Below are 24,603 nucleotides of genomic sequence, written 5' to 3' on the forward strand. Positions count from 1 at the left end.
GGCCAATTGCTCAGCTATGGTGCAGCAGGACAGGTCCAGCAGAGGGAGAGGGGTGGGGATGGGTCATTTGTGACACATACTGGGGCCGACAGAGCAGGGCTGGGGGTAGTGCAGGGCAGGGTCCGGTAGTCCACGCCTTTGCCACTCGGGGATGTGGTACTCAGCACGCATTGAAGATAAGCAGGAGAGAATGGGAGGATGTTATGTTTGGAGCTAAGTGGGTGTGAGGAACAGAGAAAGGAGAGAGAGAGAAACGGAAGCCACACAAAAAAAAAAAAGCAAAAATTGCTGTGGGAGCCTGCCATTGGAGTGGCACAGACCCATGGAAGCTGTGTGCCAGTGACTTTCTAGCCAGACTGTGTTGCACAGCCCATCAAGAAGCAGTAGAGTTGGCACACATGGCTACATAGGCAAGAAAAGGAAAGGAAGGAAGGGAGAGATGGATAAAAAACTGGAAAAAAAAGAAAGAGAGAAAGGTGCATGCAGCCAGGTGGTCTGGAGAAAGGAAAGGAAAGAAGGTAGAGGGAGACAAGAAACTGAGAAAGAAAGAAAAGAAGGAAGGAAAGAAGGAAGCAAGGAAGCAAGGAAGGAAGGAGGAAAAAAAATTGCACCAAGGGAACCCACTGAAAGTGCCTCCCCAGCTGGGCAGTAGTGTACAGCCCGTCAAGAAGGAGCAGAAAAGGCACACGACTCCAGGTATTTGGGAGAAAGGAAAGGAAGGAAGGAAAGAATAGAGAGACAAGAAACCAAGAAATGAAAAAAAATTAAAAAAAAAAACAAACAAAAACAAAACTCCCTGAGGGAGCCCACTGGTGTGGTGGTGTGGATTGGAGAAGGGCTCCCCAGCTAAGTGGTGCTATACAGCCCATCTCGAAGGAGTGCAAATGGCACACAGAACCAGGTATTTGGGAGAAAAGAAGTGAGGGAAGGTAGAGATAGACAAGAAACCAAGAAAAGAAAAAAAAATGCCCCCAGGGAGCCCACTGGTGTGGTAATGCAGACTGGAGAAGTGGCTCCCCAGTCTAGCAGCACTGCACAGCCTGTCAAGAAGGAGCAGAGATGGCACTCGGTGCCAGGTGTTCAGGAGAATGGAAAGAAAGGAAGGTAGAGAGAGAAAAGAAACCAAGAAAAGAAAAAAAGAAAGAAAAAGAATTGAAAAAAAAAAATGCCATAAAAGAGCACACTAATGTGGTGGTGCGGACCCAGGAAGGGACTCCCAGGCCAAGCAGAACGGCACAGCCCACCTAGAAGGGGTGGAGATGGCACACACTGCCAGGTTTTCAGGAGAAAAGAAAGAAAGGAAGGTAGAGAGAGAGAAGAAATCGAGAAAAGAGAAAACAGGAAAAAAAAGCCGTGAGGGAGCCCACCAACTTGTCGCTGCTCAGCCCATCAAGAGGAGCAGAGGTGGCAGATGGTGCCAGCTGTTTGTGAGAAAGGAAAGGAAGGAGGTGAGAGAGAGAGAGAGAGAAGAAACCAAAAGAAGCCCAAAAAAGCAATAGTAACAAAAAAAATGGCACTGAAGGAGCCAGCTGGTGGGGGTGGGGTGGGCCTGAGCAGCAAGGAGCTGGCGTCTCCCTGGCAGAGGGATTGTGGCCTCCCAGAAAGCAGTGAGGGCAGGGGTGGGAAAGTTGTATCTTTGTCTACCCGGTGCTCTGTCTCCTGCTGGGAGCTCCATGAAGCTGCCTTCCGGTAGTCCTGTCCACCATTCTTGGTGACTAAGGGGTCCAATATGACAAATCCATACCATGTTAGCTGATAGGGCACCTCCAGTCTGTAGCTCTCCCCGTTCTCTGTTCTCTGTCAATTTCTTAATCCATTTGGTGCTTGGACTAGTTCTTTATCCCTTTATTTGATGCTTAGGGTTCCAGGATTGATGTTTGTATCCGTTTTACTTAGTCTTTTGGGTCTTTGCTGTGGAGGGACAGTGTGGTGCTTCTGTCTATAGCGCCATGCTTACTCCATCTCACAAAATGTATTTCTTAAATAATAAGACTAGAAAGTCAAAATTACTCTTCAGTCCATATGGTGAGGTCCTTGATAATGGGAAGAAGGGGATATAGATTTTTTTTTTAATAATATATTTATTTTTGTTGTTGCTGAGAATATACACAGCAGGAGATACACCAACTCAACAATTTCTACATACAATTCAGTAACATTGATTACATTCTTTGAGTTGTGCAACCATTGTCACCCAACTTTTCTCAGTGTTCCCCCCCCATTAACATAAACTCACTGCCCAAGTGGCAGTTTTACACCAAGGTATGGAGAAGAATTCCATATTAAAAATTAGTTAAGTATAATTAAAAAAAAATTTTTTTTTGTCAATAATTCAGCATGATTTTGTAGAATTACAATGAATTATTCTATTACTATACATATTTAAACAAATTGCTTTAGTCTGTTTGGATATAGGCTCTTATTACTTGAAAAGCAAAATATTACAAATCCTTGAGAAGCCAATTAGCAAAAAAAAAAACTTTAATTTTTCATTAATTTATTATATTTAAGTGGATTCTCCTAAATACTTAAAAATTTATTCTTCTTTTGGCTAATTATTTTTCTGTTGGATTAATGATTGATTTAGCAAAATTTTGTCATCAGAGAAAAATCACATTATTACAAATAATGAGTGAATTTACTAGAATAAAATTATATAGCATTGTATAAACTGAAAAGGAGCCCTGGTGACACAGTGGTAAAGCACTTGACTGATAACCAAATGATCAGCAGTTTGAACCCACCAGCTGTTCCTTGGTTGAAAGATGTGACAGTCTTCTGTAAAAATTACAGCCTTGGGAAATCCTATGGGGCAGTTCTACTCTGTCCTATAGGGCTGCTATGAGTCAGAATCAACTCAACGATAATGGATTTGGAAATGTACTGCAATTCAGGCAACACTTGTCTCTAACCAATAAGCACTGAAAGGAATTGTGAGTACCTGTTGAGCCCATTAGGTCAACCTGTATATGACATGTTTGGCATGTTCAATTTATGCTGGTTATAAACGCTGATGTGTGGAATAAGGTATTATATTAGTATATAAATGGAAATGTACAAATAAAAATTAGTATTTCTTATTCTTATGTCAATACAATTTTACGATTTCTTCTTTAAGGAAAAAAATTTCTAAGAATTAAAAAAAAATCTATCTATATACACTTATAACCTATATCCACCACTCATCTGTCAGTTTGTCATACTGCGGTGTCTTGCATGTTGCTGTGATGCTGGAAGCTATCACTGGCATTTCAAATGCCAGCAGGGTCATTCATGGTGGACAGTTTCAGCAGAGCTTCCCAACTAAGCCAGACTAGGAAGAAAGACCTGGCAGTCTACTTATAAATAAAATTGGCCAGTGAAATCTTTATGAATAGCAGTGGAACCCTGTCAGATATAGTGCCAAAAGATGAGCCCCCCAGGTGGGAAGACACTCAAAATACGACCGGGAAAGAGCTGCCTCCTCCAAGTAGAGTCAACCTTAATGACATAGATGGAGTCAAGCTTTCAGGACCTTCATTTTCTGATATGACATGACTCAAAATGAGAAGAAACAGCTGTAAACATCCCTTAATAATCAGAATGTGGAATGTATGAAGTATGAATCTAGGAAAATTGAAGTCATCAAAAATGAAAAGGAACACATAAAGATCAATATCTTAGGCATTAGTGAGTTGAAATAGACTGGTATGGCCCATTTGAATCAGACAATCATATGGTCTACTATGCCAGGAATGACAAATTGAAGAAAAATAATGTGTTCATTGTCAAAAGGAACATTCCAAGATCTATTTATCTTGAGAAAGCAAAGGAAAATGTTATAATGAAATATGCAAACACCTGGAATTAGAAAGCCAAGAGGGAAGAACGTGCTCAGCATATCTCAGGCTGAAAGAACTGAAGTAAAATTCAAGCCATGAATTGCAATTTTGAAGGATTCTATGGGCAAAATAGTGAATAATGAAGGAAGCATCAAAAGTAGATGGAAGTAATACGCAGAATCACTGTGCCAAAAAGAATTGGCCAATGTTCAAACATTTCAGGAGGTAACATATGATCAAGAGCCGATGGTATTGAAGAAAGAAATCCAAGCTGCACTGGAGCCATTGTCAAAAAACAAGGCTCCAGGAACTGATGGAATGCCAGTTGACATGTTTCAGCAAAGGGATGCAGCACAGGAGGTGCTCACTAGTCTATGCCATGAAATTTGGAAGACAGCTACTTGGCCAACCAACTCAAAGAGATTCATATTTGTGCCCATTTCAAAGAATGGTGATCCAACAGAATACAGAAATTATTGGACAATATCATTAATATCACTGGCATGGCTTGAATTATGTCCCCCCAAAAATGTGTGTATCAGCTTGGTTAGGCCATGATTCCCAGTATTGTGTGGTTGTCCTCCATTTTGTGATTGTAATTTATATTAAGAGGATTAGGGTGGGATTATAACACCACCCTTACTCAGTTCACCTGATCTAATGTGGAGGGAGTTCCTTGGGGTGTGGCCTGCACCACTTCTATCTCTCAAGGGATAAAAAGAAAAGGAAACAAGCAGAGAGTGGGGGACCTCATACCACCAAGAAAGCAGCACCAGGAGCAAAACATGTCCTTTGGACACAGAGTCCTAGCTCCTGAGAAACTCCTTAACCAGGGGAAGATTAAGGACAAGGACCTTCCTCCAGAGCCAACACAGAGAGAAAGCCTTCCCCTGGAGCTGATGCCCTGAATTTGGACTTGTAACCTGTGACCGTGAGAAAGTAAATAACTTCCTCTTTGTTAAAGCCATCCACTTATGGTAATTCTGTTACAGCAGCACTAGATGACTAAGACAATCACAAACAAGAAAAATTTTGCTGAAGATCATTCAAAAGTGGTTACAGCAGTATATTGACAGAGAACTGCCAAAGATTCAACCGGATTCAGAAGAAGATATGGAATGAGGGATATCATTGTTGATATCAGATGGATCTTGGCTGAAAGCAGAGAATACCAGAAAGATGTTTACCTGTGTTTTATTGACTATGCAAAGGCATTCGACTGTATAGATCGTAACAAATTATGGATAACATTGCAAAGGATGGGAATTCCAGAACACTTAATTGTGCTCATGAGGATCTTGTACATAGACCAAGGGCAGTCGTTTGAACAGAGCAAGGGCTACTGCATGGCTTAAAATCAAGAAAGCTGTGTGTCAGGAGTGTATTGTTTCACCATTCTTATTCAATCTGTATGCTGAGCAAATACACTAAGAAGCTGGACTACATGATGACAAACATGGCATCAGGATTGGTAGAATACTTATTAATAACCTGTGATATGCAGATAACACAACCTTACATGCTACAGTTGAAGAGGACTTGAAGCACTTAATGATGAAGATCAAAGACTACAGCCTTCAGCATGGATTACATTTCAACATAAAGAAAACCATGTTCTGTTGTACATAGGGCCACTATGAGTCAGAACTGACTCAATAGCACCTAACAGCAACAACAGAATGATCCTTTGTAAGTCACTTCATGAACTTTTAATATCACGAGGTGATTTCTGAATTGTTTTTCTAAGTTTGGTGTGAAAATATTTTACTTTGAAAGTTTTGGCATCAAAATGAGGGATGTTCTAAGAGAAAGATTAAAAAAAAAAAAGATTAAGGTTAGGTAAAATCTATCCTATATCCTGGAGTGATTTTGTTCTGTTGGAAACTGAAATGGCTACAACAGTATTTTCCTAAAGTCCTACCCAACCCAACATTCTCATTGTCCTCCCTGAGCACTGGTACCTTGACCTTCCAGGTCTCCTCTTCCTTTCAGAGGCGGTGAAGGTAGACCATGTCTAACAGGTCACAGAGACCTGCCAATCCTTTCTGGTTTCTTTGTATTTATCCCTTGTTCTTCCATTTCCTCAAAATACCCCCTTACCCTGCAGTATAAGATCTGCCCAAATCTGTCTCAGCCTGCTTTCTGAGTTTGCCCCTTTATTCAAAACCAACTTACAACTGCTTCGAAACCTTTGCTCAAACCATCACTCCAACATAAAGTGCCTCCCCACATCTCATTTACCTAAGCAATTTTTATCCAAACTTCAAAATATACTTCCAGTCTCCTCTAGGAGGTGTTATCTTAACCCTTTCTTCTTTGGTTCTCTCTTTTTTTATTGCCTTCTCACTGTCTTCACTTGTCTTGGGACACTTTATCACACACTACCAGATATTGTGGTTTTGCTATTCATGTGTTTGTGTCTTTATCTTCCTTACAGTATTGCAAGAATTCACCTTAGTGTCTGCTAATTAGCCTTACAGGGATCAACTTGCATACATATTTGTGGTGTTAATTCATAAAAAGCATTTCCTAATTATATGTTTGATCTGAGGCTTAGAAAGTTCTATGTTTGAACTCTAGACTTATCTATAAAAAATAGGTGAACATTTATTTTGAAACTACAATGTCAAGAGCAATATGCTGGATGCTGGAGACACAGAGACGCTCGAGAGATGTTACTTGCTGTCAAGATGAAGAGAATTGGATATACGCGTAGTGCAAGTCAGCTGTGAAATGATTGCTAGAAAATGTAGACTGAAGTCATAGAGAATACGGACTATTGAGCAAGGCAGAGCCCAGTTCTAAGTCTGCCTCTATCACTCAGTAGCTGTCTCACCTTGAGCAAGACACATAACCTCTCCAAGGTTCTGTTTTCTTTTATAAACTTTGGGGAAGATGCTAATATGTTTCTCTTATGGTTGTTGTGATAAGACTGGATGAGATTATGTATACAAATTGCCTAATGTTGCAATAAGAGCTCTACAACTAGTTGGATGTAATGTATAATCTGCTCCTAATAAGTGCTGTGGAATCGACTCGACGACACTGGGTTTAATAAGTGCTGCAAAAGCTCACAGAAATAAGTAACAGCTGTGCTAGGCACTAGAAGCCCTATGGAAAAGTGGTACTTGAGCAGCAAGCAGAGAGAGAGAATAGCATTCTAGGTAGGAGGGACAATATGAGCACTGGTATAACCATGAGACTGTGCATGGCATATTTGGGGACCAAAGCTACAAGGGTTAACTTGCTAATACAAGAAGACTCATAAGAGAATAGTGAAGTTCAAGAGAGAAAAACCATTAGAGGGTCTTCTAAACACGGTTTGATAGCTGTTTTAATGTTTTTATTTCTAGTGAATAAAAATCCTGATGCTATCATTACTTGGTTTTAACACTAAGAGGAAATTGTACATTAGCATAGTTCTTCATCTGACATTCTTTTTTTTTTTTTAATTTTATTAACTTTTATTGAGCTTCAAGTGAACGTTTACAAATCAAGTCAGACTGTCACATATAAGTTTATATACACCTTACTCCGTACTCCCACTTGCTCTCCCCCTAATGAGTCAGCCCTTCCAGTCTCTCCTTTCGTGACAATTTTGCCAGCTTCCAACTCTCTCTATCCTCCCATCCCCCCTCCAGACAGGAGATGCTAACACAGTCTCAAGTGTCCACCTGATATAATTAGCTCCCTCTTCATCAGCATCTCTCTCCTACCCACTGTCCAGTCCCTTTCATGTCTGATGAGTTGTCTTCGGGAATGGTTCCTGTCCTGTGCCAACAGAAGGTTTGGGGACCATGACCACCGGGATTCCTCTAGTCTCAGTCAGACCATTAAGTATGGTCTTTTTGTGAGAATTTGGGCTCTGCATCCCACTGATCTCCTGCTCCCTCAGGGGTTCTCTGTTGTGCTCCCTGTCAGGGCAGTCATCGATTGTGGCCGGGCACCAACTAGTTCTTCTGGTCTCAGGATGATGTAGGTCTCTGGTTCATGTGGCCCTTTCTGTCTCTTGGGCTCTTAGTTATCGTGTGACCTTGGTGTTCTTCATTCTCCTTTGATCCAGGTGGGTTGAGACCAATTGTTCATCTGACATTCTTGAAGCTGTATTTTATTTCATTTCTCATGCAGTTCTTGCAAACCCTGTATGGTGCTAGTAGCATCAAATCTCATCTAACTGCAGCTGGAGGAGACAGAATAATCACCATCAGCCCAAAGCTGATTCCTATGAGGTGGAGGTAGAACATACCTTCACTCTCCAATCTTTTAACCAATTCAGACACCAGCTGTGATTGTTAACATTCTGTGTTAACTTGGTCAGAGCTTGATTCTCAGTGTTATGTAATTGTCCTCCATTTTGGGATCTGATGTAAGGGGAGTTTCCTTGGTGGTGTGGCCAGTTGTTGTTGTTATGTGCCTTCGAATTGGTTCTGACTCAAAGTGACCCTATGTACAACAGAACAAAACACTGGTCCTGCAACATCCTCATAATCCTTGTTATTCTTGAGCCTATTGCTGTAGGCACTGTGTCAAACCATCTCGTTAAGGGTCTTCTTCTTTTTCGCTGACCTTCTACCAAGCACGATGTCTTTCTTCAGAGACTGGTCCCTCCTGATAATATGTCCAAAGTCTGGCAAAGCTTGGTCGGTCTGGATTCTACATCTGACTCATCATCCTCTGATCTTTGGTTCTTGATGCTGGAGCCAGCAACCTTCTGCGAGACCTGCCAATTTTGGGTTCTTCAGCTCATGCAACCACATGAGTCAGGAAAAGCCTCCAGCCTGTTGGCTGACCCCTGGATTTCGGACTTGCCAGTCTCCACAATTGCATGAACCTTCACTGGTTTTGCTCCTCTAGAGAATTCAGCCTAAGACGTTTGGTACCAAGAGTGGTTCTAGACGAACAAAATCTTAAGGATGAGTTTTCTGAATTGGTTCTCAAGTCTGGCCAGGCCTAAATACACTGATAATTCTAATTCTAGTAGGGAAGGGGGCTGTGCTAATCCATGGTGTAAGGTGGGAGTAGAAATACGTAAAATATCACCACCATTGGATCAAATATTTTTGAGACACAAGGCTCTGGCTAATTGTGTATTTGAAGCCCTTCAGCATTTTTGTCAAACTGATAAGTATAGGGAGGTTGGTTTGTTGGTCCTGCTTTCACTAGATGAAGTGTTGAAAGAAGGAGATGAGCTCAGGTCTTTGGCGTCACAGCTCAAGTGCCGCACAAAAGACCTCAAAGCTGTCACTTATGCTCTGAAAGAAAGCTTATTTCTTGTACTAAGAGAGCTAATATTGCTAAAAACAAAACCCCAAGTCTTATCATAAGAGTGGCGGAATTGTGACACCAATGAGTTCCCAACCTTGAATGATGTCTGAAGTTACAGTGAGGCCATTGATTGAGATGGGGACATATGGGCACTGAGCCTCTAAATTCCATTGGATAACTCTTGCCGACAGAACCAGGCCTCTTACTCCCATCTGAAGAATTTATTCCATTTTTGTCTGCTAAGCCGCCCTCTCCAGTAAAACCATTATTCCTTCTACCCCCATCTGATGAGATTAACCCAACTGTGTCTGAACTGCGTTTGTCTGAGATACAGCCTGTGGCAACAACTGGGGCATTACCTGGGGCATCGCCTGAGGCAGGTGCCTTACAAGACATTGCTGAATGTCCCCAGGACACACCCCCACTACCCGTTTTTCTTTTAAGTCCTAGCAAACCCCAAGAGGTAAAGTACAAAGTGTGACCCAGGGGAAGGTACACTATACTCCATAAGAACTGCTTGATTTTTCTAATACATACAAACAGAAACCTGGGGAATATGTGTGGGAATTGCTACTAGTGGTGTGGGAAAATGGTGCGAGGAACATAATGCTGGATTAGTCTGAGTATATTGATATGGGAACTCTAAGCACAGATTCTTCATTCAGTGTTTCAGCTCGAGAGGTTAATAAAGGATCTAATAGCTTATCGGGTTGGTTCATTGAAGCTGGAATTAAGCGGTGGCCTATACTAAATCAAGATGAAATGCTAGGCATGCCTTGGTATACTTTACAAGAAGGTCCCCAAAGGATTAGGGAAACAGGCATGTTAGAGTGGATTTATCAGGTTAAACCCACAGACCCACTCATGGAGTGCCCAGAGAACACACCTTTCACCACAACATTGAGGAACAAATTTGTGAAGGGAACCCCAGCTTCCTTGAAGACTGCTGTGATTGCTATTTTATGTAAGTAAGATTTGACAGTGAGAACTGTCCTAACTGAATTAAGACACCTGACTGCAATGGGGCTGATTGAACCTTGTGGTATTAGGGGCTAAGTGGCAGCACTTCACTGCTAAAGACAAAGTGGGCGTGGTTATCATAACGGACAGCAGAGTTAAAGCAGTAATCAAAACAGTCTGGCTCTGGCTACTAAGTCATGCTGTCCCTAGGAGTGAAATAGTTGGGAAATCTACTAAATATTTACTTCAACTGTACAAACAGAAGAGTTGCCCAATGGGCTCAAGAACAAATGGCCGTGGTGGTAATGATGGAGGTTATGCACGGGCTTAGCAGTATGGACTTCCACTCACCAAGGCCGGCTTGGCTACAGCCACTGCTGGGTGCCCAATCTGGGAGCAGCAGAGACCAACACGGAGTTCCCTATATGGCATCATTGCTCAGGGCAATCAGTCAGCAACCTGGTGGCAGACTGATTATATTGGACAGCTTCCATCATGAAAAGTGAAGTGTTCTTACTGGGATAGACAAGTACTCTGGATACATATTTCCTTCCCTGCATGCAATGCTTCTGCCAAAACTACCATTCATGGACTTACAGGATGCCTTATCTACCATCGGGGTGTTCCATACAGCATCAACTTGGATCAAGGGACTCACTTCACAGCAAATGAAGTGTGGCAATGGGCCCAGGCTTATGGAATTCACTGTTCTTACCATATTCCCCATCATCCTGAGGCAGCTGGCTTGATAGAACAATGGAATGGCCTTCTAAAGACATAATTACAGTGCCAGCCAAGTGGCAATATCTTGCAGGGTTGGGGCAGTCTTCTCCAGGAGGCTGTATATACTCTAAACCAGTATTCAATATATGGTGCTTTTTCTCCCATAGCCAGGACTCATGGGTCCAGGAATCAAAGGTTGGAAATGGGAGTGGCGGTACCCACTGTTACCCCTAGTGACTCACTCATAAAATTTTTGGCTCCTCTTCCTGTGAACCTATGCTCTATGGGTCTAGAGGTCTTAGTTCCAAAGGGAGGAATGCTTCCACCTGGATACACATCACTGATTCCACTGAAGTGGAAGTTAAGAATGCCACTTGACCACTCTGGGTTCCTCATGCCTCCAGATCAACAGGCCAAGAAGGGAGTTACCATATTGGTTTGTGTGATTGATCCTGATTATCAATGGAAAATCAAATTGCTATTACATAATGGAGGTAAAGAAGAGTATGTCTGGAATACGGGAGATCCCTTAGGGTGTCTCCTAGTACTACTATGCCCTGTGATTAAAGTCAATGGAAAACTACAGCAACCCAATTCTGACATGGTTACTTATAGCCCAGAAACTTCAGGAATGAAAGTTTGGGTCACCCTGCTCAGTGAAGAACCATGACCAGCCGAGATGGTTGCTGAAGGCAAAGAGAATATGGAATGGGTGGTAGAAGAAGGTAGCTCTAAATACTAGCTATGACCACGTGACCAGTTGCAGAAACCAGGATTGTAAATGTTGTGAGTATATCTTCCTTGTTTTGTTATATATGTATACATGTGTGTATGTATCAAATATTTTTGTTTTCTTCCCTCTATTCCATTAAAAAAAAAAATGCCATTACTCACTATAAAATATAAGATGTAAATGGGGCTAGTACATTTTCAGTTGTGCGCATGTTAGTTGTATTATTTTAGGCCAAATGTGGCTTTATAATTGTCTTTATTTAGAGATTATGTATAGTTTAAGGAGATGTGTACAGGTGCCAAGTTGACGAGTGGTAGACTGTGATGTTAATGTTATGTGTCACCTTGGCTAGGCCATAATTCTCAGCATTATGTAATTATCCCCCATTTTGTGATCTCATGTAAGGGGAGTTTTCTTGGGGATGTGTCCTGCATCCAATATATATGGACGTTCTGGCAAAACTCACTCACTCTGGGCCCTGAATCTGACTTCTAGATCTTGGGATATGAGCCAGCCTGCCGCCTGACCTTCAGATTTTGGACTTCGCCAGCTCCTGCAATCTCGTGAGCCAGAAACCTTCTGTCTGACCTGCCAATTTTGGGTTCTTCAGCTCCTGCAACCATGTGAGTCAGGAAAAGTCTCCAGCCTGACACCTGACCCACAGATTTGGGACTTTCCAGCCTCTGCAACTACCTGAGCCATTGGCTTAAAATAAATCTCTCTATGTATATTTATATATACACCCTTCACTGATTTAGCTCTTCTAGAGAACCCAGCCTAAGACAGCAGCTTACCCCCGCTACAGTACTCTACTTCTCTGCTGGGTGCAATAATGCTTTGCAGTGGCCACACAGAACTCACAGGTCATACTCACAGTTATGGGGTTTATTACCAAAATAAAAGTTTACAACTTGGGATCAGGATCAACTTGGAAGTAACAGGAACAACTCAGGAGACAGGATAGAGTTTGTCAATCAGGACAGCTTACAGCCAAGACAGCCTTCAGCCCTTACTGCCTTCTGGCCCTTCCATTTTGGTCTACTTTCCTGCTCAGGCAGGTGTTGCAACTCTTTAGTTCCACCAGTAAGTGTCTGGAGGTACCCTACTCTGCCAGGAACCCTCCTGCCCAAAGGTTTTCAGCAATTTTGCTCCATGGGTCAGGAAGCCCACCGCACTGCCTCACTCAGTGGGCTGGGAAGCCTACCACAGCCAGCTCGTGCCAGTCTCCTGGTTCCCACCACTCGTGCTATCTTGTACTGTCTCTTGTCGTCTTGTGCCGTCTGTCTTCAGTGTTCAGCTGTCTCTGTCTCCTGGGTCTAGGAGGCTCTTAGCACAAGGACCGTGGGTTCAAATGATGTACTCTGCTCAAGGTTCTTCTTCCTGAAGCTAGTGAGGTCCTCCTCAACCTCTGGGGGATTGGGTCTTTTAAGCCTAGCAGAATGGCAAAACTGACCAATCCCTTTGGTTGGCCACAGGTACCTTATTTGCACAATCGCTGTCCAATTCCTGCAAGGGTGTGATTGCTAAGGTTGTGGGTCAACTTGGCTGGTCATTATTCTCAGGGGTTTGGCAGTTATGATGTAATTTGGCAGTAGTATAATGATGTGATCGCCTCCATGATAAGATTTTATATAATGTGATCACCTCCATGATGGGATCTGCTCTGAGTAGCCAATCAGTTGAAAGGGAGCTTCCTTTGGTGTGTGGCTTGCTTCCAATATAGGAAGACTTTCTGGCAAGGCTTGTGGGCTTTTGGTCACTCTGGATCCTGCACCAGGTTCCTGTTCATCTGACCTCCAGTTCTTGGGACTTGAGCTAGGAGCTTAACTACCATCTTGCCTGCCAATCTTGGGATTCGTCAGTCTTCAAAGCCTGTGAACCAGAGCCCAACTATCTGGCTTGCCAATCTTGGGTTTGCCAGCCCCTGAAGCTATGTGAATCAGGAGATGCCTCCAATCTGACCCATGGACTTGTGACGTTCCAGCCTCTGCAATTGTGTGAACCATTTCCTTAATATAAATCTCTTTCTATATATTTATATGTTTTACTGATTTTGCTGCTCTAGAGAACCCAGCCTAAGACAAAGGGTTTTACATACCTGATTTGCATAGTTCCAGTCAATCATTTTGTGAGAGTTACAAGACTGTGGCTAAAAAGCCCATATAAAAGAAATTCTCTGCACTGCAAACTCTAAGAGTGTTTGCTTTCAGAGAGAACTCTGAACCTGTCATGTTTATTATTTCAACATGCAAGTCAGCATTTTTATTGTCCCTAACATCTCCTTTCTAAACCATTTCAAAATGTATTAAGTATATTCTTGGTGGGTATTGGATGGTCAGTATTTGTCAGAGGGATGGGACTCAGAGACTGCAGATTTATTTGTCTTTGCAGTTTCTCAGTTGCACATCTCTGCTTTTAGCCTGAAATAGGTTGAGTGTGCCTCTAGTACAATGTGACTTTGAGGCTTAATCCAGCTTTCATGCCAAATGGTCCTTAAACAGTTTAAAGTATAGTGAACCTACCACAAAAATGGGAGAAATTCCTTGACCTCAGAGCTTTGAATTCATCTCAATACTGTCTACAGTTCCTACACCTGAGGACTGCAAGACAAAGTGCTTGTGTTTAGCCAAGCATTTCCTCGGGCAGAGACAAAATGACTGAAGCCTTCTACAAACCACCCAGAGTCTGGATGTCTTATTTTATAAATTCTACAAGATCACTTTCACTTTTCTCTCTCACTATCAAGGTTGAGATTATTTTCCTGCTAGCAGTACCCATGGATGTCATAAAGAAATTAATTCAATTTTCAAATCTGAGATTATATATGAATGTGATGTAGGATACACCCTGGTTGGCAGGCTAAAATCTCCTGCAGTTCTTCAGTCTGGTCATCTCTAGCTCCTCAGCATAAAGGTAACTCCAGCTTCCTTTTCAGCTCATGGCAAAGTAGGTGGAAATATCATGACAGGATTTACAGCAAAGCTTCTCTCTTGCCTGAGACAACGCATAAACATCTGATTTGATTTGATTTATTTCAAGTAATTAGTACATCCTGGTGGTACTCAGTGCAAAAACAGTATAAAGGACTTACAGGAAAATTATCTCTCTCATTTCCCTCATTTCCACAATTCCGCCCCCTTGAGAAAGCTCCCACCCCATTTCCAGAAATATTCTAGAGGAGTCACATTTTATCTGAGGCTTGTGTGGACCTATAGCAAAATTTTCATGGAAACTTGCTTTGGTATGAACGTAGACTCTCATTGGCTAATTCCAAACATCATAAAGAGACAGGTGTCCCATCAAAGCCTCATGCAGGACACCACCTGCCCATGTGTCTTGGTTATCTAGTACTGCTATAACAGAAATACCACAAAAACCAAAAAACCAACACCGTTGCTGTCAAGTTGATTCTGACTCATAGTGACCCTGTAGAACAGAGTTGAACTGTCCTATAGGGTTTCCAAGGAGCAGCTGGTGGATTTGAGCTGCTGAACTTTTGGCTGGCAGCAGACCACTTATCCACTGTGCCATGACAAGTGGATGGCTTTAACAAAGAGGAAATTATTCTGTCACAGTCTAAGAGGCTAGAAGTCCGAATTCAGGGTGTCAGCTCTAGGGGAAGGGTTTCTTCCTCTGTTCCATCTGGGAGAAGGTCCTTGTCATCAAACTTCCCCAGTTATGAAGCTTCTCAGTGCAGGGACCCCAGGTCCAAAGGATGTGCTGTTCTCCTGGCTCTCGTTTCTTAGTGGTATGAGGTCCCCTATGTCTCCCTGCTCAATTCTCTTTTATATTTCAGTAGAGATTGCCTTAAGACACAACCTAATCTTGTAGACTGAGTCCTGCCTCATTAACAAAACTGCCACTAATCCCATCTCATTAACATCATAGAGGTTGGATTTACAATACTTAGCAAAATCACATCAGCTGACAAAATGGTGGACAATCACACAATACTGGGAATCATGGACTAGCCAAGTTGACACACAATTTTGGGGGACACAATTCAATCCATAACATCACGATATAGGTGGTGTGGTGGGGACTCCTTGTTTGTCAACTGGTTGTGGTGAAAGAATGAGTCAAGACTGGATTTGATGTTTACAGGCTGTCTTAGTTATCTAGTGTTGCTATAACAGAAATACCATAAGTTGGTGGCTTTAACAAACAGATATTTACTTTGTCACAATTTAGGAGGCTAGAAGTCTGAATTCAGGGTATGGGCTCTAGGGGAAGGCTTTTTATCTCTGTTGGCTCTGATAAAAAGTCTTTGTCTCCTTGAGCTTCTGCTCCTGGGCGATCTTCATGTGGCTTCGTATCTCTCTTCCGCCATCTCTGCTTCTCTTGCTTACTTGTTTAAACTCTTTTATATTTCAAAAGAGATTGATTTAAGACACTCCCTACACTAATTCTGTCTCATTAACATAAAAAAGACAACCCATATTGACATAACAAAGGCAACCCACTCCCAAATGAGAGTATAACCACAGACATAGAGTTTAGGATTTACAAGACATATTTTGGAGGGACACAATTCAATTTATAACACTTGCATACAGCTGTCTTATCTCTTTGCTAACAACAACTCCAGGGATTACTTGCCACCATTGTCTCTATTAAACACAGGAGGATAATGAGGCAAGAAGAAGAAAAATTTCATACCTACTATCTTGTAGAGATCAAGACTGAGGGGTAATTATTTTGAAAGCTGAGAATCTGAGGTCACATACCTTTTTTTTTTTTTTAAATATCCTGTCATGTTATTTAAAAACTTTATGATCTTGAGTAAGTTCTAAGCCTCTGTGTATTCCAATTTTCTTGTAGGTGATATGGGACTAATTACAGTAGTCACTTCATAGGGCTGTTGTGAAATTTAAATGAAATAATCACATAAAGTGCTTACCGAAGTCTGAAACATAGTGTTCAATGAAAAGTTTAACTAACATTATTGTTATTATCAAAATGAAAAAAAAGATAGAACAATTAGCAGTACTTAAATGTAGTTCATTCTTATCATCACACACTGTTATAGGATTACAGATTGCTTAAAATTGTGTTTCCATTATAGCTCTGTGTCTAAAACCAGAAATAGCCAATATGAAGCTCTCTGTAGATAAGCTTCAGTATGTTCAGCCTGAAAATGTTACCATCCAGTGCGATCCTGGCTATGGTGTGGTAGATTCTCAAAAAAATTGTTGCTTAGAGAACAGAACCTGGTACCAAGACGTACCCAAGTGTGAGTGGGTAAGTGGCACAATTCAAGGAAGTTCATGTCCTAAAATGGTGGTCACCTCTGAAGCACTGTCCCAGCCATCACTGGTGAGATCTCTCGTCAGGAGTCATTACTGAGTTCTTAAACGTCGCTCAAAGGGACCTTCTCTTTCCACCTCAAAGCATCTAAAGAGTTAGGAGGGAAAAGTTTTCCTGCTGTCACCTTAGAACAGGAAAAATTGAGCCCCTTAGGGAAGGCCATCTCATAGACCCAGGAGCCCTGACTCTTTATTTTCCTGGACTATATAATGTACTGTTGTTCCATTTCTAGATGGTCAGCAGAAAGAGCATGGAGGTCTTCTGGGGAGCTGTCTCAGAACTGATGCCTCTCCCTCTGGGAATGAGTATGGTGGGGCTCAAAGTCTTTTCTGGTTCTCCCTGCTTGCCCCCCAGTTCTGGGGTTGGTCTTGATTCTGTAGTCATCCCTTATCAGTGATACAACCTCCTTCATGATCAGACATGAGCCCCTCAACCATGCCCATCACTCTATCTCTTTTAGGAAATCCCTAAAGGTTGTGAACAAGTGCTAGTGGGCAGACACCTCATGCAGTGTCTCCCAAATCTGAAGGATGTGAAAATGGCCCTGGACCTGTATAAACTGTCATTGGAGATTAAACAACTGGAACAAGAGAGAGATAAGGGAAAGAAACCTACTCTGGAGCATCAGTGTAATCTTTTCTAAAAGAGGTTAAGGTACTTTCTGCCTTCAATTCTATAGAGATAATTTCAGTTTAGCAACTCTACTGTCCCTTTGGCACCACCACTTATGGTAACATGTATCTGGGTAGGAGAATTAGCTAACATTTGGTGCTTTTGAGATTGTGAAATCATTGATCATCTGCCCCCTTGTGGCTCAAGTATTTGCTTTTCTGAATGCAAAGTGTAAATTTTTTCAATTAAAAATTCTCGTATCAAGAAATTTTGTCTTCATGGTCATTGGGGCTCCATGAAATGAGGGTCCTAAACAAACCCATTACTTATAGTGAATATTTTTATGTTACTGTGTTGTAGTTAGGTGCCGTTGAGTCAGTTCCAACTCATAGTGACCTTATGTACAACAGAACAAAACACTGCCTGGTCCTGTGCCATGCCCACAATCATTGTAATGCTTGAGTGCATTGCTGCAACCACTGTGTCAATCCATCTCATTGATGGTCTTCCTCCCTATACTTCACCAAGCATGATGTCCTCCTCCAGGGACTGATCTCTCTCGACAACATGTCCAAGGTATGTAAGATGTAATTTCACCATCCTCGCTTATAAGGAGCATTCTGGTTGCACTTCCTCCAAGACAGATTTGTTCATTTGGCAGCCCGTGGTATGGTCAATATTCTTTGCCAACACCACAATTCAAAGGCATCAATTCTTCTGTCTTCCTTATTCATTGTTCAGATTTCCCATGCATATAATGCTACTGAAAATACCATGGCTTGGGTCAGGCGCACCTTAGCCTTCAAGGTGACATCTTTGCCTTTCAACACTTTAAAGAAGTCTTTTACAGCAGGTTTGCCCAATGCAATGTGTCTTTTGATTTCTTGACTGCTGCTTCCATGAGTGTTGATTATGGATCCAAGTAAAATGAAATCTTTGACAACTTCAATCTTTTCTCCGTTTATCATGTTGTTGCTTATTGGTCCAGTCATGAGGATTTTTGTTTTCTTATGTTGAGGTGTAATCCATACTAAAGGCTATGGTCTTTGATCTTCATCAGTAAGTGTTTTAAGTTTTCTTCACTTTCAGCAAGCAAGGTTGTGTCATCTGCATAACGCAGGTTGTTAATGAGTCTTCCTCCAATCTTGATGCCCTGTCCTTCGTATAGTGCAGCTTTTTGGATTATTTGCTCAGCATACAGATTGAATAAGTATGGTGAAAGAATACAACCCTGATGTATACCTTTCCTGACTTTAAACCATGCAGTATCCCCTTGTTCTGTCTGAACAACTGCATCTTGATCTATATACAGGTTCCTCACGAGCACAATTAAGTGTTCTGGAATTCCCATTCTTCGAAATGCTATCCATAATTTGTTACGATCCACACAGTCGAATGCCTTTACATAGTCAATAAAGCACATGTAAACATCTTTCTGGTATTCTCTGCTTTCAGCCAAGATCCATCTGACATCAGCATCAATATCCCTGGCTCCACATCCTTTTCTGAATCTGGCCTGAATTTCTGGCAGTTCCCTGTTGATATACCGCTGCAGCCGCTTTTGGATGATCTTCAGCAAAATTTTACTTGCATGTGATATTAATAATATTGCTCTATAATTTCCACATTCAGTTGGATCACCTTTCTTGGGAATAGGCATAAATATGATCTCTTCCAGTCGATTGGCCAGGTAGCTATCTTCCAAATTTCTTGGCATAAATGAGTGAGCACTTCCAGCACTGCATCCATTTGTTGAAACATCTCCATTGATATTCCAAGAATTTCCGGAGCCTTGTTTTTTTGCCAATGCCTTCAGTGCAGCTTGGACTTCTTCCTTCAGTACCATCGGTTCCTGATCATATGCCACCTCTTGAAATGGTTGAACATTGACCAATTCCTTTTGGTATAATGACTGCATATTCCTTCTATCTTCTTTTGATGCTTCCTGCATCGTTTAATATTTTCCTTAGAATCTTTCACTATTGCAGTTCTTTCAGCTTGAGAAATGCTAAGCATGCTCTTCTCTTTTGGTTTTCTATCTCCAGCTCTTTGCACATATTATTATAATACCTTACTTTGTCTTCTCGAGCTGCCCTTTGAAAACTTCTGTTCAGTTCTTTTACTTCGTCATTTCTTCCTTTTGCTTTAGCTACTCTGTGTTCAAGAGCAAGTTTCGGAGTCTCTTCTGATATCCATTTTGGTCTTTTCTTTCTTTCCTGTCTTTTTAATGACCTCTTGCTTTCTTCATGTATGATGTTCTTGATGTCATTCCACAACTTGCCTGGTCTTCTGTCATTAGTGTTCAGCGTGTCAAATCTATTCTTGAGATGGCCTCTAAATTCAGAAGGGGTATACTCAAGGTCATACTTTGGCTCTCATGGACTTGTTCTAGTTTTCTTCAGTTTCAACTTGAACTTGCAAATGAGTAATTGATGTTCTGATCTGCGATTGGCCCCTGGCCTTGTTCTGACTGATGAAGTTGAGCTTTTCTATCATCTCTTTCCCCAGATGTAGTCAATTTGATTACTGTGTATTCCATCTGGTGAGGTTCAGGCGTATAGTCACTGTTTATGGTGTTGAAAAGAGATATTTGCAATATAAAAGTCATTGGTCTTCCAAAATTCTATCCTGTGACCTCCGGCTTCTTTTCTATCACCAATGCCATATTTTCCAACTACGCATCCTTCTTCGTTTCCAACCTTTGCATTCCAATCACCAGTAATTATCAATGCATCCTGACTGCATGTTTGATCAATTTCGGGCTGCAGAAGTTGTTAAAAGTCTTCAATTTCTTCATATTTGGCCTTAGTGGTTGGTGCGTAAATTTGAATAATAGTTGTATTAACTGGTCTTCCTTGTAAGCATATGGATATTATCCTATCACTGACACCATTATACTTCAGGATAGATCTTGAAATGTTCTTTTTGATGACGAATGCAACACCATTCCTCTTCAAGTTGTCATTACCAGCATACTGTGTTACTATATAGGTCTTGGAAATATGTACTTGAATTCTTACCAGTGTCTTTTCCTGGAATGCCTTCACTTCACAGCTCACATGTCCAAATCATCCAGGTCCTTCAGGACCCTGAGTCGATGTCCACATTCCCACAAAGTCTCGTCCATTCTCCCCACTTTGAATGGAGTTGCGTTCTCCTCTGAGCTCCATGCACATTGACGCTTCCTTGCCAAAGCCGCATTCCAAGTTTTGCCTCACACAAAGGGCATTTATGTTTGTGCCTGACTTCCTCTTTCCAGCTTCAGAAAATGAAGACTGTATTGATATTGACAAGACATTGACAGTGTCTGCTGCACTTCAACATGCAATGAATGCTCTCCAGTCTGTGGACTTGCTTCCTGCTCTCTCATTATTTCTTGGATACGTGTTTTTTTCTTTCTTGATTTATTTCCTCATTTTACTGAAGCACATCCATCAGGAGCTGCCTATGAGATAAAGCATCAGAGAAAAATGTTGAGCTTTTGCAAATATGCAACTGTCTTTTTCCTTACCCTTGAATGATACTTTGGCTGGGTATTGAAAGTTGGGTTAAAAATAATTTTCTCTTAGAACTTCTAAAGAATTTCTCCCTCATATTATAGTTCCTCATATTGCTGTTGAGAAGTCAGATGCCATTTTAACTCCTGACTATATAGGTTATTTTCTTTGTATCTATTTTTCTAGAAGTAAACTCATATATATGTGTGTGTGTATATATATATATATACATATGTATTTTTTTTTTTCTGAGAAATTTTCTTGGTATTGTTTCTTCAATAATTTTCTTTTCTCTCTTTTTCTCTTTTATCTTTATGGAAATCATACTAGTCTGACATTGAACCTCCTTGTTAATCCTCTAGGTTATTTGGTTTGTTTGTTTTGTCTTTCTCTTCTCTTTCCCATACCTTCATCTGTTCCAGTCTTCCCTTACATCTTCTGGATTATTTCTTTGACTATGTATTCTAATGATTTTGTTACTTAAAAAAGTATTTCTTTTATTTTTAAAAAGTATTCTGTCTTTAAAAAAAAAAGTCTATTCATATGTCTCAGAAAATATTAATAACTGTTTATTTAGAAGCTCTTTTCTATTCTTTGTAAACTTCTACTGATGATAATTCTAGGTCTATATGTTTATTTTCAACAGTGAGGTCCACATAAATGGATTAAGTTTTGTGTACAGGGGGAGATTGGGTAGTGAGCTATTTTTTTCTTATTGGGAGTTACAGTGGAGAGTGCTACTTTTTCTCAGTATTATTTTAAGTTATAGAACCACCCTCACCCCTTTAAATATCAGCAGGGCACATGGCTGCTCAGCTAGAGCCTCCCTAGGAGTAACCTCCCAATGTGTGCAACCTCCTGGTCACTTTCTTAAGAAGGAAGTCTCTTGCTCTCCACTTCCTCTTTCCCCCTGCCTGGGGCTGAAATGCTGACAGGGTGCCAGTGAGCCAGCTTCTGCCATGCTGATAAGGACAACACCCTGGGGGGTATTGGGGCAACAAAGAAGGAGGGGCCTGACCCCTCAATGACCTAGTTGGGCAGAACTGCCAACCATCCACTTTTGCTTCTTGGCTGTAACATAAGAGTAAGTAATAAATTTCTTCCTCGTTTGAGGTACTGTGGTTTTGGCTGTCTTCATTACATTACTACAGCTTAGCCTAACAATACAAAACCTGTTGCCAAGGAGTTGATTCCAAATCATAGCAACCCTATGGGACAGAGTAGAACTACCTCATAGGATTTCCAAGGAGTGGCTGGTGAATTTGAACTGCCCACCTTTTGATTAGCAGCCAGGCTTTTAAAGATCTCCAAGTATCAGTGTTTTGTTTGTTGCCCAGTTTCTCCAGAGTCTAGCTTCTTCCCTGCTAATTTGTTAACTTGAATTTCTACCCTGCAAGATGAGATCACTGCTGCTATATTCTTATTGAACTTTGCTTCTCCCTCCACTCCTCAGCCTCTATCTATCACATTACTTTTCAATTGAAAGCATTGACATTCTCTCCTGAAATGATTGTTTCCGTCATTAGAAAGTACAACAGTTGTATTATCCTCCTTCTTTTAAGTGGAATGTTTTCTCTTCTGCTGTGACTAGTTTGTTTTTGTATTTCCCACAGATCTATGCGCACACCGTGTGCTAAAGAATTGTGTCATTAGTAAAGAGTGTATAAGTGATATGAGATGTTAACTTGATGCTAAAGTGATGCTAAAGTGTAATATAGCCAGGATAAAATCAATTTCAAATTTTCTGCTGGCAAATAATGTTTTTTGGTTACAGAGAAACAAACTACAAGTATACAATTCACCCAATTTCTGGGTTTAATGAGAGAGCTTGGCAAGGGAGATGGTGAATCAGAGACTCAGATGCAAAAGTATAAATGAATGGAGACTATGGGCTGAGCTGCCATTTTGTGAAGAGGGAAGCTGAAGTTCAGAAAAGGAATGTGATTGCCCTAAAATTCCTATGATCCAGCAATACTCCTGTGAAAATCTCCTAGCACAGTGCTCTTATCATTTTGAGCAAATTAGCAGCTTTCTGATGTTGATATTTTTAGTTTTCAAAATATTTTAATTATTACTCCTGGTGAATATTTACACATAATGGATGATAATATAAGTCAAACGATTCTCCCTAAAGAGTTTTCTTAAAACACTTTTTATGTCTAACTCAGTACCCAGTAGTAGCTCAATAACTACAGTTTTAGAATATATCAATTTATAGTATATAGGTATAACAAACAGATGCAGTGCTGGAGATGCTCACTCTTCTATGCCAAGAAATATGGAAGACAGCTTCCTGGCCAACTGACTGGAAGAGATCTATATTTATGCCTATTCCCAAGAAAGGTGATCCAACCAATTGTGGGAATTATAGAACAATATCATTCATATCACACGCAAGCAAAATTTTGCTGAAGATCATTCAAAAACGGCTGCAGCAGTATATTGACAGGGAACTGCCAGAAATTCAGGCTGGTTTCAGAAGAGGAGGTGGAGCCAGGGATATCATTGCTGATGTCAGATGGATCCTGGCTGAAAGCAGAGAATACCAGAAGGATGTTTACCTGTGTGTTATTTACTATGCAAAGGCATTCGACTGTGTGGATCGTAACAAGTTATGGATAACATTGCAAAGAATAGGAATTCCAGAACACTTAATTGTGCTCCTGAGGGACATTTACATAGATCAAGAGGCAGTTGTTCGGACAGAAAAAGGGGATACTGATTGGTTTAAAGTCAGGAAAGGTGCGCGTCAGGGTTGTATTCTTTCACCATACCTATTCAATCTGTAGGTTGAGCAAATAATCCGGGAAGCTGGACTATATGAAAAAAAAACAGGGCATCAGGATTGGAGGAAGGTTACGCAGATGACACAACCTTGATTACTCAAAGTGAAGAGATCTTGAAGCACTTACTAATGAAGCTCAAAGACCACAGCCTTCAGTATGGATTGCACCTCAACATAAAGAAAACAAAAATCCTCACAACTGGACCAATAAGCAACATCATGATAAACGGAGAAAAGATTGAAGTTGTCAAAGATTTCATTTTACTTGGATCCACAATCAACAGCCATGGAAGCAGCAGTCAAGAAATCAAAAGACGCATTGCATTGGGTAAATCTGCTGCAAAAGACCTCTTTAAAGTGTTGAAGAGCAAAGATGTCACCTTGAAGACTAAGATGCGCCTGACCCAAGCCATGGTATTTTCAATCGCATCATATGCATGTGAAAGCTGGACAAAGAATAAGGAAGACCAAAGAAGAATCGACGCCTTTGAATTGTGGTGTTGGCGAAGAATGTTGAATATACCACGGACTGCCAAAAGAACAAACAACTCTGTCTTAGAAGAAGTACAACCTCAGAATGCTCCTTAGAGGCAAGGACGACGATACTGCATCTTACATACTTTGGACATGTTGTCGGGAGGGATCAGTCCCTGGAGAAGAACATCATGCTTGGCAGAGTACAGGGTCAGCGGAAAAGAGAAAGACCCTCAACAAGGTGGACTGACACAGTGGCTGCAACAATGAGCTGAGCATAACGATTGTTAGGATGGTTCAGGACCAGGCAATGTTTAGTTCTGTTGTGCATAGGGTCCTTATAAGTTGGAACCGACTTGATGGCACCTAACAACAACAACGACAGGCATAACTTAAAACCAAAACCCAAACACATTGTTATAGAGT

At 41.2% G+C, this 24,603-nt stretch overlaps 2 protein-coding genes across 4 annotated transcripts in view; both read left to right on the plus strand.

Annotated features, from left to right (window-relative positions):
• C4BPA (complement component 4 binding protein alpha) overlaps window positions 1-17,467 on the plus strand; it is a 114,017-nt gene extending 96,550 nt beyond the window's left edge. The window contains exons 10-11 of the mRNA XM_049858556.1: window positions 16,568-16,743; window positions 17,270-17,467. Of these exons, the coding sequence (XP_049714513.1) occupies window positions 16,568-16,743; window positions 17,270-17,452 (359 nt within the window). The 3' untranslated portion in view covers window positions 17,453-17,467. The remainder of the gene's footprint in view (window positions 1-16,567; window positions 16,744-17,269) is intronic.
• Window positions 1-24,603, plus strand: part of LOC126061787 (C4b-binding protein alpha chain-like) — a 47,028-nt gene that overhangs the window by 7,923 nt on the left and 14,502 nt on the right. The window contains exon 1 of one of the 3 annotated variants that reach the window (XM_049858569.1): window positions 17,390-17,463. The exons of 1 other annotated variant lie outside the window; for it this stretch is intronic. The gene's annotated coding sequence lies outside the window, so the exon portion shown is untranslated. Of the gene's footprint in view, window positions 1-17,389; window positions 17,464-21,839; window positions 22,003-24,603 lie in introns of those variants that run through there. One more of the 3 variants, XM_049858568.1, reaches the window with a different exon arrangement.

This window comes from Elephas maximus, chromosome 18 (genome assembly GCF_024166365.1).
Source record: "Elephas maximus indicus isolate mEleMax1 chromosome 18, mEleMax1 primary haplotype, whole genome shotgun sequence".
Taxonomy (NCBI): Eukaryota; Metazoa; Chordata; class Mammalia; order Proboscidea; family Elephantidae; genus Elephas; species Elephas maximus.